Genomic DNA, 26,578 nt, shown 5'->3' with positions numbered 1-26,578 from the left:
GCTACAAGGAGAAATAAGAAGTATAGATTCCATTTGCAATTTTGTCATTTATTGGCCATGTAATTTTAGTAGAATATTAGTTAAAGGTCACTAATCTTATCCATGTCCTGAATGTTTGTACTATAGCACAAAAGTAATGATGAGAGCAGCAAAAATATTATGATTGCCATGATTACTCTTTATAATAATGAGAGTATTTTCTTCCTAATATTCTAGCACAAAGCTACATAAATATTTAAGTAAACTGACACATGCTGACTTGAATACAATTGAAAAAAAAAAAAAAACCCTAAGAAAACTCACAGTAGAAGAAGAGTTCTTTTAGTACAGTAAACTATCTTTGCCAGAGTTTTACCTAAAGATACATAAGAAAGGGCATGGTAATTCTCATTGCTGTCAATGAATCATTTATCTAAATAAAAATACAACAATAAAGAAAAGAAAAATATTATGAAAAGTATTGAAGGACTTTATAAATGAAAGGAATTAAGTGAATAAGTATATTTCTAATGAAAATAACATCCAAATATATGTCTATATAACATTAATATGTAATTTTAATAATATATAACAAAAAATTATTAATGCTCTTAAATGGGAATATTAAATAAAGGTGCTTTGAATAAAAGATAAAGCATCTATAATGATCTGAGCTATTAAGGAGACAGATTTTACAAATGAGGAAAATGAGATACAGTAAAATCCAGTGATTTGCTATAGAACCTAGAGTTAGTTTGTGGCACAACCAGCAGGAGAAATCAAATCCAACACAATTCCTATAGTTCATGTGGCTTCAACTAACCTAAATTAAAACTAAATCTAGCAAATTTTATTTAGTGCTAATGTCCCATAAAATGACAGTGGAGATACCAGAAATGGAATTGTAACCAATTATATAGAAAACATATGCTCTACCACTGAGTTAAATTCTCTGCTGGGGGGATCTTGCAAGATGCCCAAATAGGAACAGCTCTGGTCTGCAGCTCCCAGAGAGACCAATGCAGAAGGCAGGTGATTTTTGCATTTCCAATTAAGGCATCTGGATCATCTCATTGGGACTGCTTAGACAGCAGCGAGCAGAAGCAGAGTGGGGCATCACCTCACCCAGGAAGTGCAAGGAGCCAGGGACCTCCCTCCCCTGGCCAAGGGAAGCCAAGAGGGACTGTGCTATCTGGCCCAGATACTACACTTTCCCTCATTTTTGCAACCTGCAGACCAGGAGATTCCTTGCCTATACCACCAGGGCCCTGGGTTTCAGGCACAAAACTGGGTGGCTGTTTGGGCAGACACTGAGCTAGCTGCAGGTGTTTTTTTTTTGTTTTTTTTTTGTACCCCAATGGCACCTGAAACCCCAGAGAGACAGACCATTCACTCCCCTAAAAAGGGAGCCGAAGCCAAGGTCCCACTCCCATGGAGCCCAGCAAGCTAAGAACCACTGGCTTGAAATTCTTGCTGTCAGCACAGCAGTCTGAAGTCAACTGGACTGATTGATCGAGCTTCGTGGGGGAGAGGCATCAGCTATTACTGAGGCTTGTGTAGACAGTTTTCCCCTCACAGGGTTAAGGAAGTTACTGGGAAGTTCAGACTGGGTGGAACTCACTGCAGCATAACAAAGTGACTGTAGCCAGACTACCTCTCTAGATTCCCCCTCACTGGGCAGGGCATCTCTTAAATAAAGGTAAGCAGCCCCAATCAGGGCCTTATATATAAAACTGCCATCTCCCTGGGACAGAGCACCTAGGGGAAGGGGTCAGCTTCAGCAGACTGAAACATTCCTGCCTGCCGGCTCTGAAGAGAGCAGCAGATCTGCCAGCACAGTGCTCAAGTTCTGCTAAGGGACAGAATGCCTCCTCAAGTGGGTCCCTGACCCCATGCCTCCTGACTGGGAGACACCTCCATACAGGAGAGCTCTAGCTGGCATCAGGCAGGTGCCCCTCTGGGACAAAGCTTCCAGAGGAAGGAGCAGGTAGCACTCTTTGCTGTTCTGCAGCCTCTGCTGGTGATATCCAGGGAAACAGCCTCTGGAGTGGACCTCTAGCAAACTCCAGCAGACCTGCAGAAGAGGGGCCTGACTGTTAGAAGGAAAACCAGCAAACAGAAAGTAATAACATCAACATCAACAAAAAGGGCACCCCCACAAAATACCCATCCAAAGGTCATCAGCATCAAAGATCAAAGGTAGATAAATCCAAAGATAAGGAAAAGCCAGTGCAAAAATGCTGAAAATTCTAAAAACCAGGATGCCTCTTCTCCAAATGATTGCAATTCCTCTCTAGCAAGGGCATGAAACTGGATGGAGAATGAGTTTAATGAAATGACAGAAGTACGCTGCAAAAGGTTGGTAATAACAAACTTCTCTGAGCTAAAGGATCATGTCCTAATCCAAAGCAAGGAAGCTAAGAAGCTTTATAAAACGTTACAGGAGGGAGGAGGGTGGGGAGTATATCTTATAAAAATTATTAAAAAAAAAAAAAAAAAAAAAAGGTTACAGGAAATGCTAACTAGAATAACCAGTTTACACAGAAACATAAATTACCTGATGGAGCTGAAAAACATAGCATGAGAACTTCATAAAGCATACATAAGTATCAATAGCTGAATTGATCAATTGGAAAAAAGAATACAAGAGATTGAAGATCAACTTAATGAAATAAAGCATGAAGGTAAGATTAGAGAAAAAAGAATGGGTCCATTGGCAAGATGGCCAAATAGGAACAGCTCTAATCTGCGGCTCCCAGCAAGATTGACGCAGAAGGTGGGTGATTCCTGTATTTCCAACTAAGGCACCTGGTTCATCTCACTGGGACTGGTTGGACAATGGATGCCATCCATGGAGGGTGAGCTGAAGCAGCATGGGGCATTGCCTCACCCGGGAGGCACAAGGGGTCAGGGGATTTCTCCTAGCTAAGGGAAGCTGTGAGAGACTGTACCAGGAAGAACAACGCATTCTGGCCCAGATACTGTGCTTTTCCCATGGTCTTCACAACCAGCAGACCAGGAGATCCCCTCCAGTTCCTATGCCACCTGGATTCCAAGCACAAAACTGGGTGGCCATTTGGGCAGGAGTTTTTTTTTTTTTTTTCATACCCCAGTGGCACCTGGAATGCCAGTGAGACAGAAACTTCACTCCCCTGGAAGGGCAGCTGAAGCCAGGGAGCCAAGTGGTCTGGCTTGGTAGATCCCACCCCCTTGGAGCCCAGTAAGCTAAGATCCATTGGTTTGAAATTCTCGCTGTCAGCACAGCAGTCTGAGGCTGACCTGGCATTATCAAGCTTGATGTGGGGAGGGGTGTCCGCCACTGTTGAGGCTTGAGTAGGTGGTTTTTCCCTCACAGTGTAAACAAGGCCTTCTGGAAGTCTGAACCAGGCAGAGCCCACCATAGCTCAGCAAGGCCTTTGCAGCCAAACTGCCTGTCTAGATTACTCCTCTCTGGACAAGGCATCTCTGAAAAAAAGGCAGCAGCCCTAGTCAGGGACTTATAGACAAAAACCCCATCTTCCTGGAACAGAGCACCTGGGGGAAAGGGTGGCTGTGGGTGCAGCTTCAGCAGACTTAAACGTCCCTGCCTGACAGTGCTGAAGGAAGCAGGAGATCTCCCAGCATGGCATTTGAGCTCTGATATGGGACAGACTGCCTCCTCAATTGGGTCGGTGGCCCCTGTGTATCCTGACTGGGAGACCCCTCCCAGTACAGGCCAAAAGACACCTCATACAGGAGAGCTCTGGCTGATATCTGGTGGGTGCCCCTTTGGGACAAAACTTCCAGAGGAAAGAACAGGCATCAATCTTTGCTGTTCTGTAGCCTCCACTGGTGATACCAGGCAAACAGGAGTTTGACCTCTGGGAAACTCCAGCAGACCTGCAGCAGAGGAAAACTGAAGTTAGAAGGAAAACTAACAAACAGAAAGAAATATCAACATCAACAAAAAGGATGTCCACTCAGAGACTCCATCTGAAGGTCACCAACATCAAAGACCAATGGTAGATAAATCCACGAAGATAGGGAGAAATCAGTGCAAAAAGGCTGAAAATTCCAAAAGCCAGAACACCTCTTCTCTTCCAAAGCATCAAACTCTTTGCCAGCAAGGGAACAAAACTGAACGGAGAATGAATTTGAAGAACTGACAGAAGTAGGCTTCAGAAGGTGGGTAATAACAAACTCCTCTGAGCTAAAAAAGCATGTTCTAACCCAATGAAAGGAAGCTGAGCCTTGAAAAAAGGTTAGATGAATTGCTAACTATAATAATCAGTTTAGAGAAGAACATAAATGACCTAATGGAGCTGAAAAACACAGCACAAGAATTTCATGAAGCATACACAAGTATCAGTAGTTGAATTGATCAAGTGGAAGAAAGGATATCAGAAATTGAAGATCAACTCAATGAAATAAAGCGAAAAGACAAGATTAGAGACAAAAGAGTGAAAAGAAATGAACAAAGCCTCCAAGAAATATGGGACTATGTGAAAAAACAAAACAAAACAAAACAAATCTACTTTTGATTGGTATACCTGAAAGTGACAAGGAGAATGGAATCAAGTTGGAAAATACTCTTCAGGATATTAGCCAGGAGAACTTCCCCAACCTAGCACGGGAGGCCAACATTCAAATCCAGGAAATACAGAGAACACCGCAAAGATACTCCTTGAGAAGAGTAATCCCAAGACACATAATCATCAGATTCACCAGGGTTGAAATGAAGGAGAAAATCCTAAGGGCAGCCAGAGAGAAAGGTCGGGTTACCCACAAACGGAAGCCCGTCAGATTAACAGTGGATCTCTTTGCAGAAACCCTATGAGCCAGAAGATAGTGGGGGCCAATATTCAACATTCTTAAAGAATTTTCAACCCAGAATTTCATATCTAGCCAAACAAAGCTTCATAAGCAAAGGAGAAATAAAATCCTTTACAGACAAGCAAATGCTGAGAGACTGTCACCACCAGGCCTGCCTTACAAGAGCTCCTGAGAAAGCGCTAAACATGGAAAGAACAACCGGTACCAGTCACTAAAAAAACAAACCAAATTGTAAAGACTGTTGACAGTATGAAGAAACTGCATCAACTAACAGGCAAAATAACCAGCTAGCATCATAATGACAGGACCAAATTCACACATAACAGTATTAACCTGAAGTGGAAAAATGCTAAATGGCCCATTTAAACAACATAGACTGGCAAATTTGATAAGAGTCAAGACCAATTAGTGTGCTGTATTCAGGAGGCCAATCTCATGTGCAAAGACACAAATAGGCTCAAAATAAAGGGATGGAGAAATATTTACTAAGCAAATGGAAAGCAAAAAAAAAAAAAAAAACAAACCAAAAAACAAGGTTGCAATCCTAGTCTCTGATATAATAGACTTTAAACCAACAAAGATCAAAACAGACAAAGGACATTATATAATGGGAAAGGGATCAAAGTAACAAGAAGAGCTAACTATCCTAAATATATATGCACCCAATACAGGAGCACCCAGATTCATAAAGCAAGTTCTTGAAGACCTACAAAGAGACTTAGACTCCCACACAATAATAGTGGGAGACTTTAACACCCCTTTAACACTGTCAACATTAGACAGATCAATGAGTCAGAAAATTAGCAAGAATATCCAGGACTTGAACTAGGCTCTGGACCAAGTGGACCTAATATACATCTACAGAACTCTCCACCCCAAATCCACAGAATATACATTCTTCTCAGCACCACACTGCACTTATTCTAAAATTGACCACATAATTGGAAGTAAAATACTCCTCAGCAAATGCAAAAGAATGAAAATCATAACAGACAGTTTCTCAGACCGCAGTGCAATTGAATTAGAAATCAGGATTAAGGAACTCACTCAAAACTACACAACTATGTGGAAACTGAACAACCTGCTACTGAAAGACTACTGGGTAAATAATGAAATTAGGGTAGAAATAAAGATGTTCTTTGAAACCAATGAGAACAAAGACACATGTACCAGAATCTCTGGGACCCATTTAAAGCAGTGCATAGAGGGAAATTTATAACACTAAATGCCCACAAGAGAAATGAAGAAAGATCTAAAATCGACACCTAACATCACAATTAAAAGAACTATAGAAGCAAGAGCAAATAAATTCAAAAGGTAACAGAAGACAAGAAATAACTAAGATCACAGCAGAACTGAAGGGGATAGAGACACAAAAAAAAAAACCCTTCAAAAAAAATCAGTGAATGCAGGAGCTAGGTTTTTGAAGAGATCAACAAAATAGGTAGACTGCTAGCTAGACTAATAAAGAAGAAAAGAGAGAAGAATCAAATAGACACAATAAAAATGATGAAGGGAATATCATCACTGATCCCACAGAAATACGAACTACCATCAGAGAATACTGTAAATACCCCTGTGCAAATAAACTAGAAAATCTAGAAGAAATGGATAAATTCCTGGACATATACCCTCCCAAGACTAAACCAGGAAGAAGCTAAATCCCTGAATAGACCAATAACAACTTCTGAAACTGAGGCAGTTAAATAACAGTCTACCAACTAAAAAAAGCCCAGGACCAGATGGATTCATAGTTGAATTCTACCAGCAGTACAAAGAGGAGCTGGTACCATTCCTTCTGAAACAATCCCAAACAACAGAAAAAGAGGAACTCCTCCCTAACTCATTTTATGAGGCCATTTTCATGCTGATCCCAAAGCCTGGCAGAGACACAACAAAAGAAGAGAATTTCAGGCCAACATCCCTGATGAACATCAATGCGAAAATCCTCAATAAGTAGCAAACCCAGTCCAGCAGCACATCAAAAAGCTTGTCCACCATCAAGCTGGCTTCATCCCTGGGATGCAAAGTTGGTTCAACATATGCAAATCAATAAATGTAATCCATCACACAAACAGAACTAATGACAAAAACCACATGATTATCTCAATAGATGCAGAGAAGACCTTTGATAAAATTCAACACCCCTTCATACTAAAAATAGTCAATAAAACTAGGTATTGATGGAACATATCTCAAAATAATAAGAGCTATTTATGACAAACCTATAGCCAATATCATATCAAATGGGCAAAAGCTGGAACCATTCCCTTTGAAAACTGGCACAAGACAAAAATGCCCTCTCTCACCACTCCTATTCAACACAGTATTGGAAGTTCTGGCCAGGGCAATCAAGCAAGAGAATGAAATAAAGGGTATTCACAGAGGAAGAGAGAAAGTCAAATTGTCTCTGTTTGCAGATGACATGATTGTATATTGAGAAAACCCCAACATCTCAGCCCCAAAACTCCTGAAGCTGATAAACAACTTCAGTAAAATCTAAGGACACAAAATCAGTATGCAAAAATCACAAGCATTCCTATGCAACAATAATATACAGAGAGCCAAATCATGAGTGAACTCCCATTCACAATTGCTACGAAGAGAATAAAATACCTAGGAGTACAACTTACAAGGGATGTGAAGGACCTCTTCAAGAAGAACTACAAACCAGTGCTCAAGGAGAAATACAAACCACTGCTCAAGGAAATAAGAGAAGAAACAAACAGATGGAAAAACATTCCATGCTCATGGATAGATAAAATCTATATCATGAAAATGGCCATACTCCTCAAAGTAATTTATAGATTCAATGATAATCCCATGAAACTGCCATTGAGTTTCTTCGCACAATTAGGAAAACTACTTTAAATTCCATATGGAATCAAAAAAGAGCCCGTTTAGCCAAGGCAATTCTAAGGAAAAAGAACAAAGCTGGAGGCATCATGCTACCTGACTTCAAACTATGCTAAAATGCTACAGTAACCAAAACAGCATGGTACTGGTACCAAAACAGATATATAGACCAATGGAACAGAACAGGCCTCAGAAACAATGCCTCACATCTACAATGATCTGATCTTTTACAAACCTGATGAAAACAAGCTATGGGGAAAGGACTCCCCATTTAATAAATGATTCTGGGAAAAGTGGCTAGCCATATGCAGAAAACTGAAACTGGACCCCTTTCTCACACTTTATACAAAAATTAAAGATGGATTAAAGACTTAAATGTAAGACCTAAAACCATAAAAACCCTAGGAGAAAACCTAGGCAATATCATTCAGGATATAGGCATGGGCAAAGACTTCACAACTAAAACGCCAAAAGCAATGGCAACAAAAGCCAAAATTCATAAATGGGATCTAATTAAACAAAGGCTTCTGCACAGCAAAAGAAACTATCATCAGAGTGAACAGGCAACCTACAGAATGGGGGAAAACTTCTGCAACCTATCCATCTGACAAAGGGCTAATATCCAGAATCTACAAGGAACTTAAACAAATTTAAAGAGAAAAACAACCCCATCAAAAAGTAGGCAAATGATATGAATAGACACTTCTCAAAAGAAGACACTTATGAGGCCAAGAAACATGAAAAAATGCTCACCCTCACTGGTCATTAGAGAAATGCACATAAAAACCATAATGAGATACCATCCCATGCCAGTTGGAATGGCAGTCATTAAAAAGGAAACTACAGATGCTGGAGAGGATGTGGAAAAATAGGAACACTTTTATACTGTTGGTGGGATTGTAAATTAGTTCAACCACTGTGGAAGACTGTGGCAATTCCTCAAAGATCCAGAACCAGAAATACCATTTGACCCAGCAATCCCATTCCTGGGTATATACCTAAAGGATTATATATCATTCTACTATAAAGACACATGCACCTGTATGTTTACTGAAGCACTATTTACAATAGCAAAGTCTTGGAACCAACACAAATACCCATCAATGATAGACTGGATAAAGAAACTGTGGCAAATATACACCATGGAATACTATGCAGTCATAAAAAAGGATGAGTTCATGTCCTTTGCAGGGACATAGATCAATTTGGAAACCATCATTCTCAGAAAACTAACCCAGGAACAGAAAACCAAACATTGTATATTCTCACTCATAAGTGGGAGTTGAACAATGAAAACACATGGACAGAGGAAGGGAACATCACACATCAGAGTGTGTAACACATGGACAGAGGAAGGGAATGTCACACACCAGAGTGGGTTGCGGGGTGAGGTTCAACGGGAGGGACAGCATTAGGAGAAATACCTAATGCGTACAGGGCTTAAAACCCAGATGATAGGTTGACGGGTGCAGTAAACCACAATGGCACATGTATACTATGTAACAAACCTGCACATTCAGCACATGTATCACAGAACTTGAAGAATAATAAAAAAGAAAAAAAAATTATCTGCCAACAGTATTTCTTATATTCAAAACAGCGTGTTGTCTGTACTATTACACCTTTCATTCAATTTCATTCTTCTAATTTAAAATTAAATTTTATTAAACTAAAAATACATCTATTTTAGGTTTCCTATTAGAAATAGCTAAGACCTTTTCTAGTTTATCAGCCTGGGAATTCCTTAAAAGTAAGACTGTAGCTATTCTTTATACACTCAAAGCGCCTTAAATAGAACTTAATATAACATGGTGATCACTATGGACTGTTTGTGTCCCAAAAACTTTTGGTATTTCTTTGAAATCTGGTGAATATACTTGGAGCGGATCTCTACTTGGAGGCTAAATTTTCATTAGAAATACTTGATGTGTATTTAGATTTTGTAAAACTTACAGTTGTAAAAGCAGATTCATATAATCAAGCTGTTCCAAACACACATAAGTTTCCTAACAGAATTCATCATCAATTTTTAAATTTACAATAATTAAAATTAAATAAAATTTTCAATTCCTCAGTCATAAAGGCACATTTCAAGTGCTCAACTGATCCACAGGGTTAATGGCTACCGTATTATACTGTGCAGAACAGACCATGAGGCCATGTACCAGACATCGCTACTTAAATTATTTAAACGGCAGTTAGAGCATCTAGCAAATCCATCTCTTCAAAATGACAAATATTTATAAAAAAATTAAAAATGCCCTCAATGTCTTTTCCTGCAGTTCTCTTCATTACGCTAGCATGTTGAGCTATAATTCCTCAATTTGCCCAAATAAATTGTATCTGTGTCAGATAACTCTAAGGCTCTGAACACAGTCTTCACATATTATCTCTACAGCACATCCTTAGGAAAGCTCATCTTCTAGCATGCTCCTCTTCAAAGTTTTAAGTAGCATTCATAAGAGGACTTTCCAACCTATAGTCATACTCTTGACCTCTCAATCAAACTTCAATTCCATACTAGACATTTCCATTTGAAAATGAAACTAACTTCAAAAAAATTGTATCCTTTTCCTATTCAGTTTTTACCTTTGGCTTATCACTTCTCTTAAACATCTATAGGGCCTTGAAACCTTAGACAACGTTAAAATATTATATATTATCTATATGAAGCACTGTCTGATATTATACCTTTTATATTCTTTCAATTTTTTTCTTAACATTTTATTTGACCCTCTTTTTTTCCAAAGTCATCGTGAGTCAAGCCTCTCATCATCTTAGTTCTAGCTTACTGCAATAATTTTTAACGGTCTCTTCTACTTTCTCCAGCATACTCTTATGTTTCCTCAAAAGCCTCTTCAATATTTTCAGAATCAAGTTCAAACTCTTTTTTTCTGTTTTTGTTTGTTTGTCTGTTTTTTGTTTTGTTTTAGTTGTTGGTTTTAGAGACAGGTCTTGCTCTGTTGCCAAAGCTGGGGTGCAGTGGCATGATCACGGCTCAGTGTATCCTTGAGCTCCTGGGCTCAAGCAATCCTCCTGACTTAGCCTCCTGAGTAGCTAGGATGATACGCATGTGCCGCCACACCCGGCTAGGTCTTGCTATGTGGCTCAGATTGGTGTTGAACTCCTAGGCTCAGGTGATCCTACCATCTCGGCCTCCCAAAGTGTTGGGATTATACAGACATGAGCCACTGCATCTGGCCTTCAATCCTTCTGAATGAGATTACTCTATCTAACTCTGGTAGGTATCTGCAATGGGACTCAAAGATACCATATTTATTCCTCTTTCCTGGTCTTGTCCATTTCCCCTGCCCATAATGCCCTCATATTTCCAAATCTCACCCATGCTTTAGAGATAGATAGACCAGGTACCATTGGCTCCACAAAGCTTTTTCAAATCACTCTTGTTCACATTGATTGCTCCCTTCTCTTCCTGTTTATAGAACTTACTTTCCTGTTAGTTATTGGCCAGAAAATATTTTAGGCATTACAGTCTCTCACAACTACTGAACTCTATGGCTATAGAGTGAAAGTAGTTGTGGATAATATAAACAAATGGGTATAGCTGTGATCCAATACAACTTTATTTTTTTAAAAGCTGGATTTAGCCCACAGGCCACAGTTTGTTGATCCATGCTTTTGCTGACCAAAATTATAAACTCTGGAAAAAATATAAAAAGCAATTGTTTGAAGACCCTAGATAGCAAGCAAAGGCACATAGACATGACCCTGAAATAAAATGTACTGGCTGAAATCTAAATTTATCTTGTGTAATTGTCAAACATTATTCTGGGTGTTTCTGTGAGGGTATTTTTAGATGAATTAACAATTAAATTTTTAGTCTGAGTACAGCAGATTGCTCTCCTTAATGTGGGTGGGCCTCATATAATCAGCTGAGGGCTTGAATAGAACAAAACATTGACCCTCTCACACATAAAAGGAAATTCCTCTTGCCTGACTGCCTTTGAGTTGGGACATCATTTTTTCCTAACTTTAGACTCAAACACGCTTCTTCATGGATCTTGAGCCTACTGGCCTTTGAACTGGCACTATGCTATTCAACTCTCCTGGTTCTAAGGCATTTAAACTCAGACTATACCATCAGCTCTCCTGGGTCTCCAGCTTACCAGCTGCAAATCTCAGGACTTGTTAGCCTCCATAATTGCCAATTCCTTATAATCAATCAGTTTCTATTTTTTTTTCTCTCTCCATATATCTTCTATTGGTTCTGTTTATCTGGAGAAACCTGACTAATACACCTGGTTTTTCCCAGTGTGTATTTATCAACATAGCGAAAGGAGTTCAAACAAGAAGTTGTAGTATAACTAGGCTGAGGAGTCAGAATTTGGAGCTTGGGGCTGCCAGAACAGTTAATAAAGAAGTGATCCACATGAAAAAAAAAAAAAAGAAAAAGAAGTGACCCATAAAGTAGAGAGCTCCAAAATCTATGCACAAACTTCCATTGAATTCTTGACTCTTAAACTGTGTATATGTGAGAAAAGGCTTCAAGGAGCCCAGAAGAATCTGCAGCTGAAAGGTTGAAAGAAATTATCAGCAATTTCATTATTTGCCTAATACTGGGTATACAGAGTTTGGAGTTTAGGTTCTTCCAAGTCAGAAGGTCTAGGTTAACATGGTAGGCTTTCCATTTAAACCACAGAAGAATCCCACTTTACGTGTAAGAACTGTGAACAAGGACTAAGGGCAATATTCTAAGAGTTAATCTGAAGTAAACCTCTTCTAAAAAAGGCTAAAACCAGTCCTCCACAGGATCAACTGACCTGCCAGAATTTAACTGCTTTCAAGTCTTCAGAGGAAGATACGAATTTCTATAATGTTATTCACAGTGTCCATTATTAAACAAAAAATTAATAGACGTGAAGAAGCAGAAAAATTTGACCCAGTATTAAGAGAAAAAACAGTTATATGGTAAAGAATCTATAAGAAAAGCAAATGGAAATCATAGAACAATACAATATATGAAATGAAAAATTCACTAGATAAGATTATTAGCACATTAGACACTGCAGAAGATAGGATCAGTGTAATTGAAGACAGATCAATAGAAACTATCAAAACTGAAGTAAACAACAACAATAACAAAAGGATGAAGAGCCTCAACAACCTGGAGTCCCAGAGGGAAGGTGGAACGAATAGGGCAAAAAAAGTATTTGAAAAAATATTAGCTGAAAATTTTCTTAATGTGAATACATTAACTCAGATACATGGAGCTCAGCAACCTCCATGCAAGACAGACATCAGGAAATCAACACTAAGGCTCATCAAAGTAAAACTGCTGAAAATAAAACAAAATAAACCAAACAAAGAGAACATCTTAAAGAACCCAGAGATAAAATGGTGCAATATGTATAGAAGAATGATAACAAGAATGAAGACCAAATTGACATCAGAAACAAAAGATGCCAGAAGACAATGGAAAGAAATCTTTAAAGTGCAAAAAGGGGGAAAAAATTGATGAAGTAGAATTATACACATGCAACAGAAATATTCCTCAAAAGTGAAGGCAACATGAAGACATTTTCAGATAACCAAAAAGCTGAGAGAATTCATTACCAGTAGAATTGCACTGTAACATATGCTAAAGAAGGTTGTCAGGCTTAAAGGAAATGATACCAGATGAAAATTCAAATCTATTTGAAGGAATGAAGACAACTAGACATAGTAGATATGAAAAATCATTTTTCTTTAATTTCTTTATTGAAAAGTCAACACACTATTTAAAGTAAAAATAACACATGGTAGGTTTTATAATACATGTAAAAGTAAAATATAAGACAAAATAGCACAAAAGATAGAAAGTGGGAACAAATTTTTTAAAAATAGCAAAATTTTAGAATTTAACCTAACCATACTACAAATTAGATTAAATGCAAGTAAATGATACCCTTTAAAACAACAGCTTGTCAGACTAGATGAAAATGCAAGACCTGACAATATGCTATTTATAAGAGACTCACTATAAGACAGAAGTTAAAAAGTAAAAGGCTGAGAAAAGATGTACAATAGTTTCCCACTTATCCATGTAAGACATGTCCCAAGACCCCCAATGGATGCCTGAAAGTGTGGATAGTACTGAACCCCATATATACTTTTTTTCTTTTAAATATGAAAACTGAGACGAGCTACTAAGTGAACAACAGGCAAGTAGCTTATACAGTGCTGATATGCTGATCAACGGGTGCTTCACACCCAGGGAGGGGCACTATGAGATTTCATCACGCTATACAGAGTAGCATGTCATTTAATTTTTAATTGTTTATTTCTGGAATTTTCCACTTAATATTTTTGAACTACTATTGGCCATGGGTAACTGAAATCATGAAAGCTGAAACTGCAGAAAGTGTATCATGTAAACACTAATCATAAGAAAACTGGAGTGTCAATATTCGTAATACTAAACAAAGTCAACTTCAAGATAAGATATATTACCAGCGATAAGGGCCATTTAATGTTACCTGAGTCCATGAGTAAGGTTTAAAAACAAAAAAGACCATTTCATAATGATAATAGCTTTCATTCATCCAGAAGATATAATATTCCTAAATGGTATGTATCTAATCACAGAGCTTTGTAATACATGAAGCAAAATCATATGGAACTAAAGACAGAATTAGACAAACCCACAATCATAGTTGGAAATTTTAATACCCTTGCTCACTTAAAAGTAGAAATGTAAACCAGAAGAAGAATGAGAATTTAGAAGACTTCAACAACACTACTAACCAAATTGACCTAATTAATATTTATAGAACATTATACACAACTGCAGAGTTCACATTCAAATATACAGTAGTCCTAGCTTTTGCAGGGCACCATATTAAATAAAACCTGTGCATATCAAAACTTTCGCATGGTTCTAACATGCACGAGTTTCAATTAGGATGTAACTATGCCAAGCAAAGATTTCTTTAAACAGATCATTCACCAAGATAAAACATATGGGGGTGGTCATAAAACAAGTCTGAAAAAATTCCAAAGGATTGAAATGATACAGAGAATGTTATCTGATCACAATATAATTACATTAGAAATTGATAACAATATTAAGTATCTAGTAAATCTTCAAATATTTGGAAATTAAGCCATAGACTTCTAAATCCATGGGTCAAAAAAAGAGCATATACATAGCATCTAGCATAATGCAACCAAAAAATACTTGAATTGAAAAGACCCCTGTGTTTGGTTGAATATTTTTACTGGAGAAAATATGAGAGATCAAATAGGAAGTTCACCTTTATTCTTCTTCACTACTGGAACTACTTAGAAAAGCCCTAGCACTAGAGAACATACTTTCCTTTCTACGTTAAGTAAAAAGTATGTTTAGAAAGATGTTATGGAAATAATTGTCTATGGGTACTGCCCAACATTGAGTAGTAAGGCAGATCCTTCAAAAAAAATCAAACAGTATGCTTCAGTCAGCATTAAATATTTTCAAACATAGAGATGATTTTTGGGGGTTATAACTTTTAAAATGTTAACATCCACTACTCTAAGTGTACTTTCAGCCAAATATTGCACATTTGAAAAATAACAGAACAGCTTCTCAAGAATTAAACTGATTTAGCTATAAAACACTAAATAAACACATACCTTAGCTGCATTGATAAAACATGTTTGTAATTGTCTCCCCAAAATGAGAAAATTTTCTGCAGCTGATGGAAGTAATTCATTGTAAAATTCCTCTGCATCTTCTCCTGGCTCCAATCCCACACAGCAATGGCTGAAATAAGAGCACAAGTTTGTGTTAATTAGAAGTTTACTGAATCCTCAAGCTTCTAGAGACACTGTGCCTTATTGAGAATTTTTAGTATGCTTCTTTTGTTGCCAAGCCAATAAAGAATTTTTGTTGGAAAATTAGTCTAACAACTTTCTAGAAAAGTAAACAGTGGTATGGACCATGCTTATACTTAGGTCTGGGATTTATATATCCTAAAAACCTACATATCAGCTCATTCAGGAAATAAAAGACACTTGTCTCACAATAAGGAGAAGCTAAGATTTCAGTGAATTGGCTATAATCATTCTGAAAGCCATAGGATACCTTAAGAGTTTAATTTATGAAAAGCATTTGTGTTCACTAATAGATTTTAGACATCCAATAGCTGAAAAATGCCCAGGTAGGATTTGTTTCCAAGGGATACATAAGGAAACCAAACACTAATTTCATACCAATTTTACCTTCCATTAGATCTACTTTTTGCAAAATATTCACTTACATATTCCTTGTATCAGAAGGACAAACAGCAAAACCTAAGTCTAGTAGGAACGCTTTACAATATACATTAAAGGAGAGAAAGTCACATAAAGAAAAAGGTCCTCCTAAGACTGTACATGAAAGTCATTTCCTAGATATAAGTCAGAAGTCTCAATAATAATAATTTTTTCTGTAAACTAACATCCAAAACAGCCTCAAACCGAAGAATGGTCTCTATGTGTGTATGCCAATGAACAAAACCTGCTGTTTGAGTCTTTTCAACAAAATGTATGGACACTAATAAGCAATAACAACTATGTACTGAGCATATTTAAAACCTAAGTAATCAATGGCAGATGGATAAAGAAAATGGTAAATTTCTTTGGGGTGGTACATATACACCACGTTCTTTTTTATGCAGCCATAAAAAAGAACAAGATGTCCTTTGCGGCAACATAGATAGAGGTGAAGGCCATTAACCTAAGTGAACTAACACATGTACAGAAAGCCAAATACTGCATATTCTCACTTATAAGTGAGAACAAACACTGAATATATATGACACAAGGAAGGTAACAACAGACATTAGGTTTACTTGAGGGTGGAGGGTGAGGACCAAAAAACTTCCTATTGGGTACCATGCCTACTACCTGTGTAATGAAATAATCTGTACATCAAATCCATGTGACATGCAATTTACCTATAAAACAAACCTGCACGATACCCCTGAACCTAAAATAAAAGTTAGGAAAAAAATCCTAAGTGGCTAATGTTTATATGTTGAGTTTTTATTTATTTATTTTTGCTTATTTTCTAAAATTAATGGGCTAATAGTCACATGTATCAGCCTTTCTTTTCTCTTTGGTTCCTAAAGTTAATTCCTTAAGAGTATCTATTTTGAATGAGAGGATTAACAAATGAAATTATGTTTATTTGTGCATTCATAAACATGGGAATTTCTTAAGTCTTGAATTCTACTCCGGAGAGGCCTGGCTTAATCAATATCATCATAAACTAACATATCTAATAAAAAAAAAATAAGGCTTTATTTACTTAAGAAAATCAATCTTGAAAATTAAAGTATGGAAATGAATATTACATATATTTTTTAACTGGTTCTTTGTAACTATTTGGCCTTTACCAAGTAACACAGTAGGATTAAGCAGCTTAGAAATCTAGTATCCAAGACAAACCATTTCAGTGGGAATAGTTTATTAAACTCAAATGGCTTATCTAGGAAATACAAAAAACAAAAAAAGAAGGCCAGGATCCAGTTAGTAAATGCATATGTTCAGTTACTTAATCAGGAAGTAGCTAAGGCACTAAGAACATCTGGTTTATTTTACTACTCCCTTTAGAAGAATGATGTTTATTTCTTTTCTACTAATTTCTAGCATGGCAGTAGATCAGTAAATGCTACTTCTAAATTTTATTGACACTATTTGGGTTGCTTAATGAAATATACAGTTGACACCTGAATTGATATAGTGAAATGAATGTTTCTTTATTGGTTCTCCTATAGTACTTTGCTTGCATACTTTCATTTTAGCACCAATTTCATCCTGTTTTGTATCATATACTTACATGACTGTCACCCAATCTCTATTATAAGTTTCTCAAGTAGAGCCAGTGCCTTAATTTCTTCACTTCTATAAATATTTCTTAGTCAATAAAAAGTATATTAGGCACTTGGAATTCAGTGGTGAGAAAAAATAATGATCACCATCTTCATTAAGCTTGTGGAGGAAAATTTTAGACAATTAAAGAATCTCAAATAAAGTTATGAACAATACATGTAGTATGAAGGAAAAGTACAACCAAAACCTACCACAAGAGGTTGCCAATGCTTTTTAGGCAGATAAAAAAGCAAATGCTGAAAATCAGAATCAACTGCTATATCCCTCAAGAACAAGCTGACCTACTGCTTCATTTTACCTTAATATCTGTGTAAGCTGGGAAATGGTAGTCCAACCACCCTGGATTCGAGAACAGTCTTGACTGAGGACCAAGAGGCAATATTGAATGAGATCATAACAATATATATCTTGTTTGATTTTCTTCAACTCTGAGCTTCCTAAAGGTGTGCTGTTTATTATTTCTAGGGCAAAAGGAAATAAGATATACTTATTTTTGCTCAATACATCCAGGCATTATTTGTATTTTCATATGTTGAATAATTACTAAAAATATATTAGAATAAAAAATCACTGCTCTATCACAGTGTTAAGATTTCTCTGGACAAATTTTAAAGAAATGTTAAAATTGTACCAATGATGGAACTGTTTTTCACTTAAAGTGCTATCTAATCACAAAAAGATTTCCTTACCTTTTAACTTCAACAGTATAACAGGGACATTCTGCTCAGGACTTTTTGCAACTTCAGCAGCTATAGATAAGATCCTTGGGTCTGTACCTGTTGGCTTCATTTCTTATATTATCTATCTTTTAACAGAATCAGAGAATAAAGGTCAAAAAGCCATAAAATGTTCACTACCTAAATAATGTTTGAAATATAATTTTAATATAAATAAAAACAGCTTTTCTTGCCTTGTTTGAGAAACAGTACATAGATTTTCCTTTAATTTCTTTCTTATAGTAAACTGGTTTTTCACACAAGTGTAACTCTAAAAGAGCTTAAGATTCCAATACCTCACATGTGACAGCTATAGCAGATACTGTTTATTGTGCACTCACTAAGAGTCAGGAACCATGATAGGAGCTTCACATTCTCTCTCTAATCTGCACAATAATTCTAGGATAGGAATTAACTTTCTTTAATCATACAAGAAAAACTACAAAAAAGAGCTAACATGACAGGCCTAAGACTACTCTTTTCAAAGGTGTGCTTACAAGGTTGGTCCTTGGCTGGCATCTAGAACTTGGATTTCAGGAGGGTTTCTACCATTCTCTGATAACAGTGGCTCCCTGTGCCTACTGTTTATGAAAAACAATGTGGCTCATGCTGAACGCCTGCTTTCCTTCCAGTGAATCTTAGAATTCTGATACATACCAGCCAAGAGTACCTATATACAAGGTGCCTACGTGGCCATCCTCCAATAAAAATTCTGATCACTGAGTATCTAGTTGAGCTTCCCTGGTAGACAACACTTCAAACATGTGGTCACAGCTGGGTGCTGGAGGAATTAAGCATGTCCTATGTAACTCCCCTGGGAGAGGACTCAGAAGTTTATACCTGATTTCCTCTGGATTTCACCCAATATGCTTTTTCCTTTTGCTGATTTTGCTTTATTTCCCTTCACTATAATAAATCATAGCTGTAAGCACATTAAATTCTGAGACCTGTGAGCCCTTCTAGTGAAACACTGACTTTCAACACACTAATGCTCAGAAATGTTACATAAATATAAGATGATAAAAGATTACTTCTAAATAGTACAGTGAATAAGGCCAGGCATGGTGGCTCAAGCCTGTAATCCCGCACTTTGGGAGGCTGAGGCAGGTGAATCACTTGAGGTCAGGCATTCAAGACCAGCCTGGCCAACATGGTGAAACCCCATCTCTACTGAAAACACAAAACATCAGCCAGGCATGGTGATGTGTGCCTGTAATCCCAGTTAGTTGGGAGGCTGAGGCAGGAGAATAGCTTGAACCCAAGAGGCGGAGGTTGCAAGATCACACCACTGCACTCCGGCCTGAGCAACGGAACTCGACTCTGTCTCAAAATAATAATAATAAATAAGTAAATAGTATATTGAATAAAATCAATTGTCCCTAATATTAAAAAAAGAAAAAGGTCCACATCCTAATTTGTTGCTAAAACTTTCTCTATGTAAAAAAGTTTAAGGAAGGAGAATCACTTGAGAATAGGTGTTTGAGACTAGCTTGGTCAAGAAAACAAGACCCTGTCTCTAAAAAAAAAAGTTTTAAAGCATTTGAAGCTCAAAAATATCCTCACACAATAAAAGCACATTTCCTTATTTATAATTAATAAAGCTAACATATGTTGTTTAATATGAGCTAAGCACTGTGTTAAATGCTTTTACATATATTGTGTTATCTAATCCTCACAACGGGACTAAGAAGTAGAATGTGTGATCATCACCTTACATACATATATACACATACATATACATACACATATACATATATATGTTTTTGTTAACAGTTCCTGGCTCGTAACTCCCATAGCCTTTGTTATAGTCTTGTTATGTTAGGATGCTTTAGGCCTTGGAAAATAGAATCTGTGACTTTTTTCTCTTCCCCTTTCACCTGCTCCTTCTCCCCAAAGCAGAACTTTAATTGTCCCTGCTGTTCTCTGACCTATCTTGTCTGGCTGTAGGTCATAAGACTCCCGTTTCAGAAGGGGTCTTGCCCTATATACTAGAAGGAATGCTGCACAGAGAAGCCAAGAAGAATCTAAGCAGACAGGCCTTGCTGGGTTTTCCCACTCAGTCTATTAGTATTAGTTTGTATCTTTTTTGTCCAATCACATTTCCAACATGATTGTCCATGCTTCAGTCATGCTTATCCAATGAAGTCTCCATAAAAGGCTTGAGGATGGGGTACAAAGAGCTTCTGGACAGCTGAACATATGGAAATTTCTAGAGGAACTTCCTAGATAGCACACCCAGCGAGGACATGGAAGCTCTCTGCCCCTTCCCATACTTCGTAGTATGCATCTCTTCATTTGAATCCTAATTTTTTTGTTGTTGTTGAGACATGGTCTCACTTCTATTGCACAGGCTGGAGGGTAGTGGTACAATCATGGCTCACTGCAGTCTTGACTTCCGGTTCAGGTGATTCTCCCACCTCAGCGTCCCAAGTAGCTAGGACTAATGATGCAAGCCATGATGCTTGGCTAATTTTTTGTATTTTTAGTAGAGACAGGGTTTCTCCATGTTGCCCAGGCTCTCTGTAATATCTTTTATAATAAACCGGAAAACATGTTTCCCTCAGTTTTGTGAGCTGCTCTAGCTTAATCCACCCCAAGGAAAGGGTAGTAGTATTCCCCATGTGTAGCTGGTCAGTCAGAAGCACAGGTAAAACAACCCAGGGTTGCAACTGGCATCAGAAGTAGGGGCCACTCTTGCAAGACTAAACCCTAAACCTGAGGGATCTGACCCTATCTCCAAGTAGACAGTGTCAGAATTGAATTAGAGAATATCCAGCTGGTGTTTGCTGCAGAATTCATTGCTTGCTTGTTGGTGGGAGAATTCTCCACACATCTGGTCCCAGAAGTCTTTTGTGTTGATTGTCATGATTGAGAGCAAAAACTGCTTTTCCATTCATATATCTCTTATTAGGTACAATATAAATCATTAAAAGACAGGTTTGCTGAAAATACTTTAAAGAAAGCCCAGTGTAACTCCTGGCACATAGTAGTCACAAAACTTTCCAAGAGAATGCATATAGTTATCTCATTCTTTCCAAATGGCTGCATTATGCTACACTTCCTTTTTAAGAATGCAGCAAAATATATTTAAACATCACCTCTAATGTAGGTCATTCAAGCTGTATGCTATTACAAGCAACGATACAATGAATATACACATTATCTTTTACATTTTTGCCAATCTGTTAGATGAAAATTGGTATAATTTTGTTTTAATTTACATTTCTCTGATTATTAGGGACGTCAGGCACATTTCATGTTCACTGGCCATTATTGCTTTTATGTATTTTCTATTCATATCCCTTGCCTATATTTCTACTGGATTGTCTTATTCTTTTGCAGAAACTTTTCATACATGAATAGAAATCTTTTTTATATTGGCTGTAAAATTTTCTCCTAGGTTGTCATTTATTTTTAAAATTTGACTATGGCATCTTTACCACAATTTTACAATTTGTTTTGAGTCTCACTCTGTTCACCCTGGCTGCAGTGCAGCGGCACGATCTCGGCTCACTGCATCCTCTGCTTCCCGGGTTCAAGCAATTCTTACCCCTCAGCCTCCCGAGTAGCTGGGATTACAAGCGTGTGCCACCATGCCCGGCTAAATTTTGTATTTTTAGTAGAGATGGGGTTTCACCATGTTGGCCAGGCTGGTCTTGAACTCCTGACCTCAAGTGGTCTGCCCACTTCATTCTCCCAAAGTGTTGGCATGAACCACAGTGCCCGGCCATTTTTACAATTTTTATGTTACTGAAATATAACGATCTTTTCCTCTATGGCTTCTGTCTTTTGTGTCATGTTTAGAAAGGTTCTCTCTAACCCAGGAGCTAAGAAACATTCTCCAAATCTTCATGTATTTTTGGTTTTGTTTTCCATATATATCTTCAAAAGGAAAGTATGTTTGTGAATGGTATCATATAAGAATCTAAATTTTTAATATTAAAGTTATTGATGGATTAAAAAATACATATAGCAGTCATAAATTCATAAGGTAACTAGTTATGAAAAGATACAACAGAAACAATCTGAAATGTCACATTTTCATGCACTATGTATACAGACACACACACAGGGAATCTTTTTGGACTCTACTTATTTTCATTAATCTGTTTGTTTAGTTTTGAGCTAATACAACATAGTTCATTCAGAGAAAATTCACCTCAGAAGGTAAGCTTCATGAGGACAACCTACCTATCCCTTAGAGATGATTAAATGAGTTAATACATGAAAGCAATTGGAACAATTCCTGGCATATAATAAGAGCTCTCCAAATGGTTATTATTAAAGCTCAGCTCTACCATCATACTACATTTTAAGATCATCTTTGGTGGCTGCTTTTTTTTTTTTTTTTTGTAAGACAGTGTCTCACTCTGTCGCCCAGGCTGGAATGCAACAGTGCTTTCTCAGCTCACTGCAACCTCTGCCTCCCAGGTTCAAGTGATTCTCCTGCCTCAGCCCCCCAAGTAGCTGGGATTACAGGCACGTGCCACCACGCCCAGCTAATTTTTGTATTTTTAGTAGAGACGGGGTTTCACCGTCTTGGCCAGGCTGTTCTTGAGCTCCAGAACTTGTGATCCACCCACCTTGGCCTCCCAAAGTGCTGGGATTACAGGCATGGGCCACTGCGCCCGGCTGGTTGCCTTCTTATATCTTTGGTCCACAACTATATTTCTAGTGGCTAGAGTAGTGCCTGGCATGTAGCAGAATTTACTAAATACATGTTGAAAGAATGAATTAATGCACAAACCTCAAGCATTCTGAGCCTTAATTTCTTGACTTTCTGGTTTTCCCCTTGTAATACAGAAAGCTCAGATTTCTGGTTGGAAGTCTCTCTAAAGTAAAATAGGCTCAAAACTGTGCCCTTCTGGCTACCATAATAAAACATCACTAAATCATTATTGTCATTATCAAACGTGTAGAGCAGTATGGTGGATGTAGGGGACACAAAGATTCTACACGAGACATACTCTCTGCTATTGTTCTGGTTGGGAAAGAAAAGTATGTATATGTACATGTGTATATACACATTAAAATAATATACTTAAGAATATCAGGTATATAAGATGATATAGATAAGAATACAGGCCATAAAGTCGGAGGACTGGGCTTCTCTGAACCCCTTTTCTTGGCTCTAAACAAAATAGCAATTCCTACCTCCTAGAATGATTCCAGATTTAGAAGAGAAGGCAGCCACCAAAGATGGTCTTAAAATGTAGCATAACTGTAGACCTGGGCCTTAAATAGTAACCATTTGGAGACCTCTTACTATGCACCAGGAATTGGTCTAATTGCTTTCAAGTATGAACTCATTTAATCATTCCAACAACTCTAAGGAATAGGTACTATTATTTTTTCCTCAATTTGAACAATGAGCATACTTAAACTCTAGAGAATGTAATTAGCTGACACAAAGCCACACTATTAAGTATGAAGAGGGTTTCAAACTGGAGCCACCATCTGGCTTAAAACACTTAACTACAGTATGAAACAGCCTCCAGTACCCCTTCCAAGGGCAGGAATTACAGACAGGTTGAAGGAGACATAGTCACCTACCCAATAATCAATTGACAAGTGTGCCTAAGGCAGAAGTGAGGGAGTGCAGTTTGATTACGTAATTACTCCAAAAAGCCACCTGTTATGGAAACCGTTTGTAAACTTTCTCGTTTCTCCTCTAATTCAACACTTCCCCCCATCTTTACATTAAATTCATGAACTTTCACACAAAAAGATAATTATTTATCGATTTTAATGCTACTACCCTGTTGCCAGGCCACCGGTTCCGGCCCAGCTTTGATTCTTTGGGAATCACGTCCCTGTCGCCCCGCCCGTTACTGCCTCCATCGATCACTGTGAGGAAAATAAAAGGAAATTCAGTGCGATCCTGTTGCGTCTGATCCTAAATGCCTGCAGTTCCTATCTCTGAATCCTCTTCCCCCTCCTCCCCACCCTCCAAAACATCCCCGTCTCCAGTCCTAAGATCACAGGAAACTTCCTCTGGTACAAAAAGGTCAGAAAATGGTAACTGAGGTAACAGCCTCGCTCCCAGTCAGGTCCAAGGACCGAAATTCCGGGCCCGCGGGATTCCTTTACTCCAGATTCTAGACCCGGCTTTCGCGCTACCAGGCGTTGGACAAGACACTAGGCCCTGTGCCCGGACACTGCCCTTCCGCAGGCCTCAGTTTTCACACCAGATCTCCACAGAATGGGCGTGAGGGCAGGCCGATTCTCCCGTTAAGAGCTCTCACACGCCGGCTGACTTGTCCAGGAGCCTGGGGTCTTGGGCTCCGGGTAGGCGCTCTGGGGCCCTCTCCTTCCCCAGCCACCACATCAAATCAGTTACCTCATCCTCGCTTCCCGTTCTTCCACTAAAGAGCCCGGCACCCACGCCGCACCACAGCGCGGCGGCCTTCCCGGGGCAGCTTGCGTCGCGACGCGGGAAGAGGCCTGGAAGCTGGACTAGGGCCTCGGAGCCAAGGGGCGGGGCGTCCTTTGCCAAGAAGCCAATAAGAACGCGAAACGCGCCCGGTGGGGCGGTGCGCGTCGGGCGCGGGGTGGAGTCTGTGGTGACTGGGCTGGCGGGATCAAGTGCAGTTGCTTTAGGCTGAGGTGGCAGATAGCGAACGCCAGTGGCGGAGGCAAAGTCAGAGCAGAAGAGTAATGATGAATAGCGCAGCGGGATTACCACACCTAGACCGTCGCGAGCGGGTTCTCAAGTTAGGCGAGAGTTTCGAGAAGCAGCCGCGCTGCGCCTTCCACACTGTGCGATGTGAGTGAGGACGGCCCGGGGATAGAGGGGGAGCCTCCCGCGATGGGAGTAAAGAGGCACAAACCCCTCTGTGTTTTGTTCCCACAGTCCGTCTTACACTGTTGGAGACTGCCGGGGGGTGGGGAGGAAGGGCGGGGGCCAGCACGGTCCTCTACCCTGCTCAGAGTCTTAGGGTGTCGGTGGAAGGATTCAGAGTCGAGCAAATGTGGGCACCCTGGGAAGAGAGCGTTGAGACCAACAAATAGGAAGGGAAAGTGTGGAAAAAGTCTGCAGAGGTGACTGTGGAGACCGACATGACAGGTGGATGATGCAAGGGTGGACAGGAAAATATTAAGGTGACAAATGGGAAGGGACTAAGGACCGAATGCCGGGAAGTTGAATGCCTTAAGGCTGGTGGGGCAATATTCTCTGTTTTCTTCACTTTTTCTCACCTCTGGCAGATTAGGGTTCTTATTTAGTGCGTTCTTTGCAAGGGGAGAAATTCCCAACCATCCCAATCATCTATATCTCTTTGGACCCCAGATTTCACTGAGTTATCGAATACTGATTATCAAAGTATTCGAGGGTATGTTATTAATTTCTTTATTTGGAAGATGTTTACCTCCCTATGATTTCTATCCTTTGGTTTTCTTTAGTGCAAACTTGTTTTAATAAAGTATTCTTTAGTGGAACTAGTTTTAATAATTTATTCTCTTTTATGTTGTTGAAGTAGAAAAAGGAGCTCTTTTGCTTTAACAGATGGATGATATAGATTCCAGGAAGGAAAATATAGCAATAAGTTTTTATGCGTAAGACATTCATTTTTTGCATAACAGCTGTCATAGAATTGTAGAGCGGGAAGGAAACTTCGAAATCACTGAATCATAACCTCTCATTTTTCTGTGGTAAAAATGTAAAGTAAGTATTTTTTCACTTCCTTCCCCTAGCCTTGCCCTTCCTTAATATCTTATCTTTCCACCTTTCTCAGTCATTCTGTCCTCAGGTTGTTTAGAGACCTTTACGGTTTTTACTCTGAAATATTCTATGGTTCAATCAAAACGACTAATTAAAACATACATTCTCCCAAAAGTTTATTTAAGTTTTAGACAATTTAGTTATAATTTCTGAGAGTAAAGGTATGAAGAACCACTGGTTTTAACCTTGCAAGAATATATTTGCTAAAAGGGTTTTATTAAGCAAAATTAACATCCACTTGGTAAAATAAATGAGGGAGATATTTGTGAACAGAAAATCTTCAACTGTGTTCCTTGTTTATTCTTCTTTATCATATACTCTCTCATCCAGCGCTCCCCACAGTGAAATAATGCTGTGCTGGCTCTGCAGTTTCTCTGTTCCTTCAGTCCCAATTTCCAGAAGTGTGATATGGGTCTTCATCTGGTTTCTCCATGACTTTTTCTCAAATAGTGTCTCCTCTCTCCTTTTCCTTCTCAAGCATGCAATAGTCTTAGTATTAATTTTTCAAGTTGCAAGGGTTTAAGATTATAAAAATTTGCTTAAGAATATATTTCTGTATGATTTGGGTATTTATTCTCTTATTTAGGCCGCAAACCCCAAATTAAATGAATAAAAAAATTGCCTTTGAAAATAATCTTGCAGC

General features: G+C 38.4%; 2 protein-coding genes and 1 long non-coding RNA gene across 9 annotated transcripts in view; 1 reads left to right on the top strand and 2 right to left on the bottom strand.

Annotated features, from left to right (window-relative positions):
• IQCB1 (IQ motif containing B1) overlaps positions 1 to 24,695 on the bottom strand; it is an 82,730-nt gene extending 58,035 nt beyond the window's left edge. For 2 of the 4 annotated variants that reach the window (XM_032267696.1, XM_032267693.1), the window contains exons 1-5: positions 24,556 to 24,695; positions 23,974 to 24,062; positions 18,189 to 18,304; positions 17,798 to 17,960; positions 15,259 to 15,388 (exon numbers count right to left, since the gene is read on the bottom strand). In XM_032267696.1, the coding sequence (XP_032123587.1) occupies positions 15,259 to 15,388; positions 17,798 to 17,960; positions 18,189 to 18,288 (393 nt within the window). In that variant the 5' untranslated portion in view covers positions 18,289 to 18,304; positions 23,974 to 24,062; positions 24,556 to 24,695. Of the gene's footprint in view, positions 1 to 15,258; positions 15,389 to 17,797; positions 17,961 to 18,188; positions 18,943 to 18,977; positions 19,335 to 23,973; positions 24,063 to 24,555 lie in introns of those variants that run through there. The other 2 variants (XM_032267694.1, XM_032267695.1) reach the window with 2 other exon arrangements.
• LOC116542654 lies at positions 1,655 to 10,606 on the bottom strand. Its single transcript, XR_004265310.1, has 3 exons — positions 9,046 to 10,606; positions 8,257 to 8,262; positions 1,655 to 1,665 (listed from the first exon to the last, which is right to left on the bottom strand). It is a non-coding gene; the product is annotated as an uncharacterized LOC116542654 (long non-coding RNA).
• A 78-nt stretch (positions 24,696 to 24,773) lies between the features above and the next one.
• EAF2 (ELL associated factor 2) overlaps positions 24,774 to 26,578 on the top strand; it is a 37,577-nt gene continuing 35,772 nt past the window's right edge. For 2 of the 4 annotated variants that reach the window (XR_004265302.1, XM_032267697.1), the window contains exon 1: positions 24,774 to 24,981. Coding sequence is in view for 1 of the 4 variants with exons in the window: in XM_032267697.1 (XP_032123588.1) it covers positions 24,873 to 24,981 (109 nt within the window). In the remaining 3 variants the exon portion in view is untranslated. The remainder of the gene's footprint in view (positions 24,982 to 26,578) is intronic. The other 2 variants (XR_004265305.1, XM_032267698.1) reach the window with 1 other exon arrangement.

This window comes from Sapajus apella, unplaced genomic scaffold (genome assembly GCF_009761245.1).
Source record: "Sapajus apella isolate SASKATOON/1434 unplaced genomic scaffold, GSC_monkey_1.0 scaffold171, whole genome shotgun sequence".
Classification (NCBI taxonomy): Eukaryota; Metazoa; Chordata; class Mammalia; order Primates; family Cebidae; genus Sapajus; species Sapajus apella.
The sequence above is the reverse complement of the archived record's forward strand: the minus strand, read 5'-3'. Positions and strand labels throughout refer to the sequence as shown.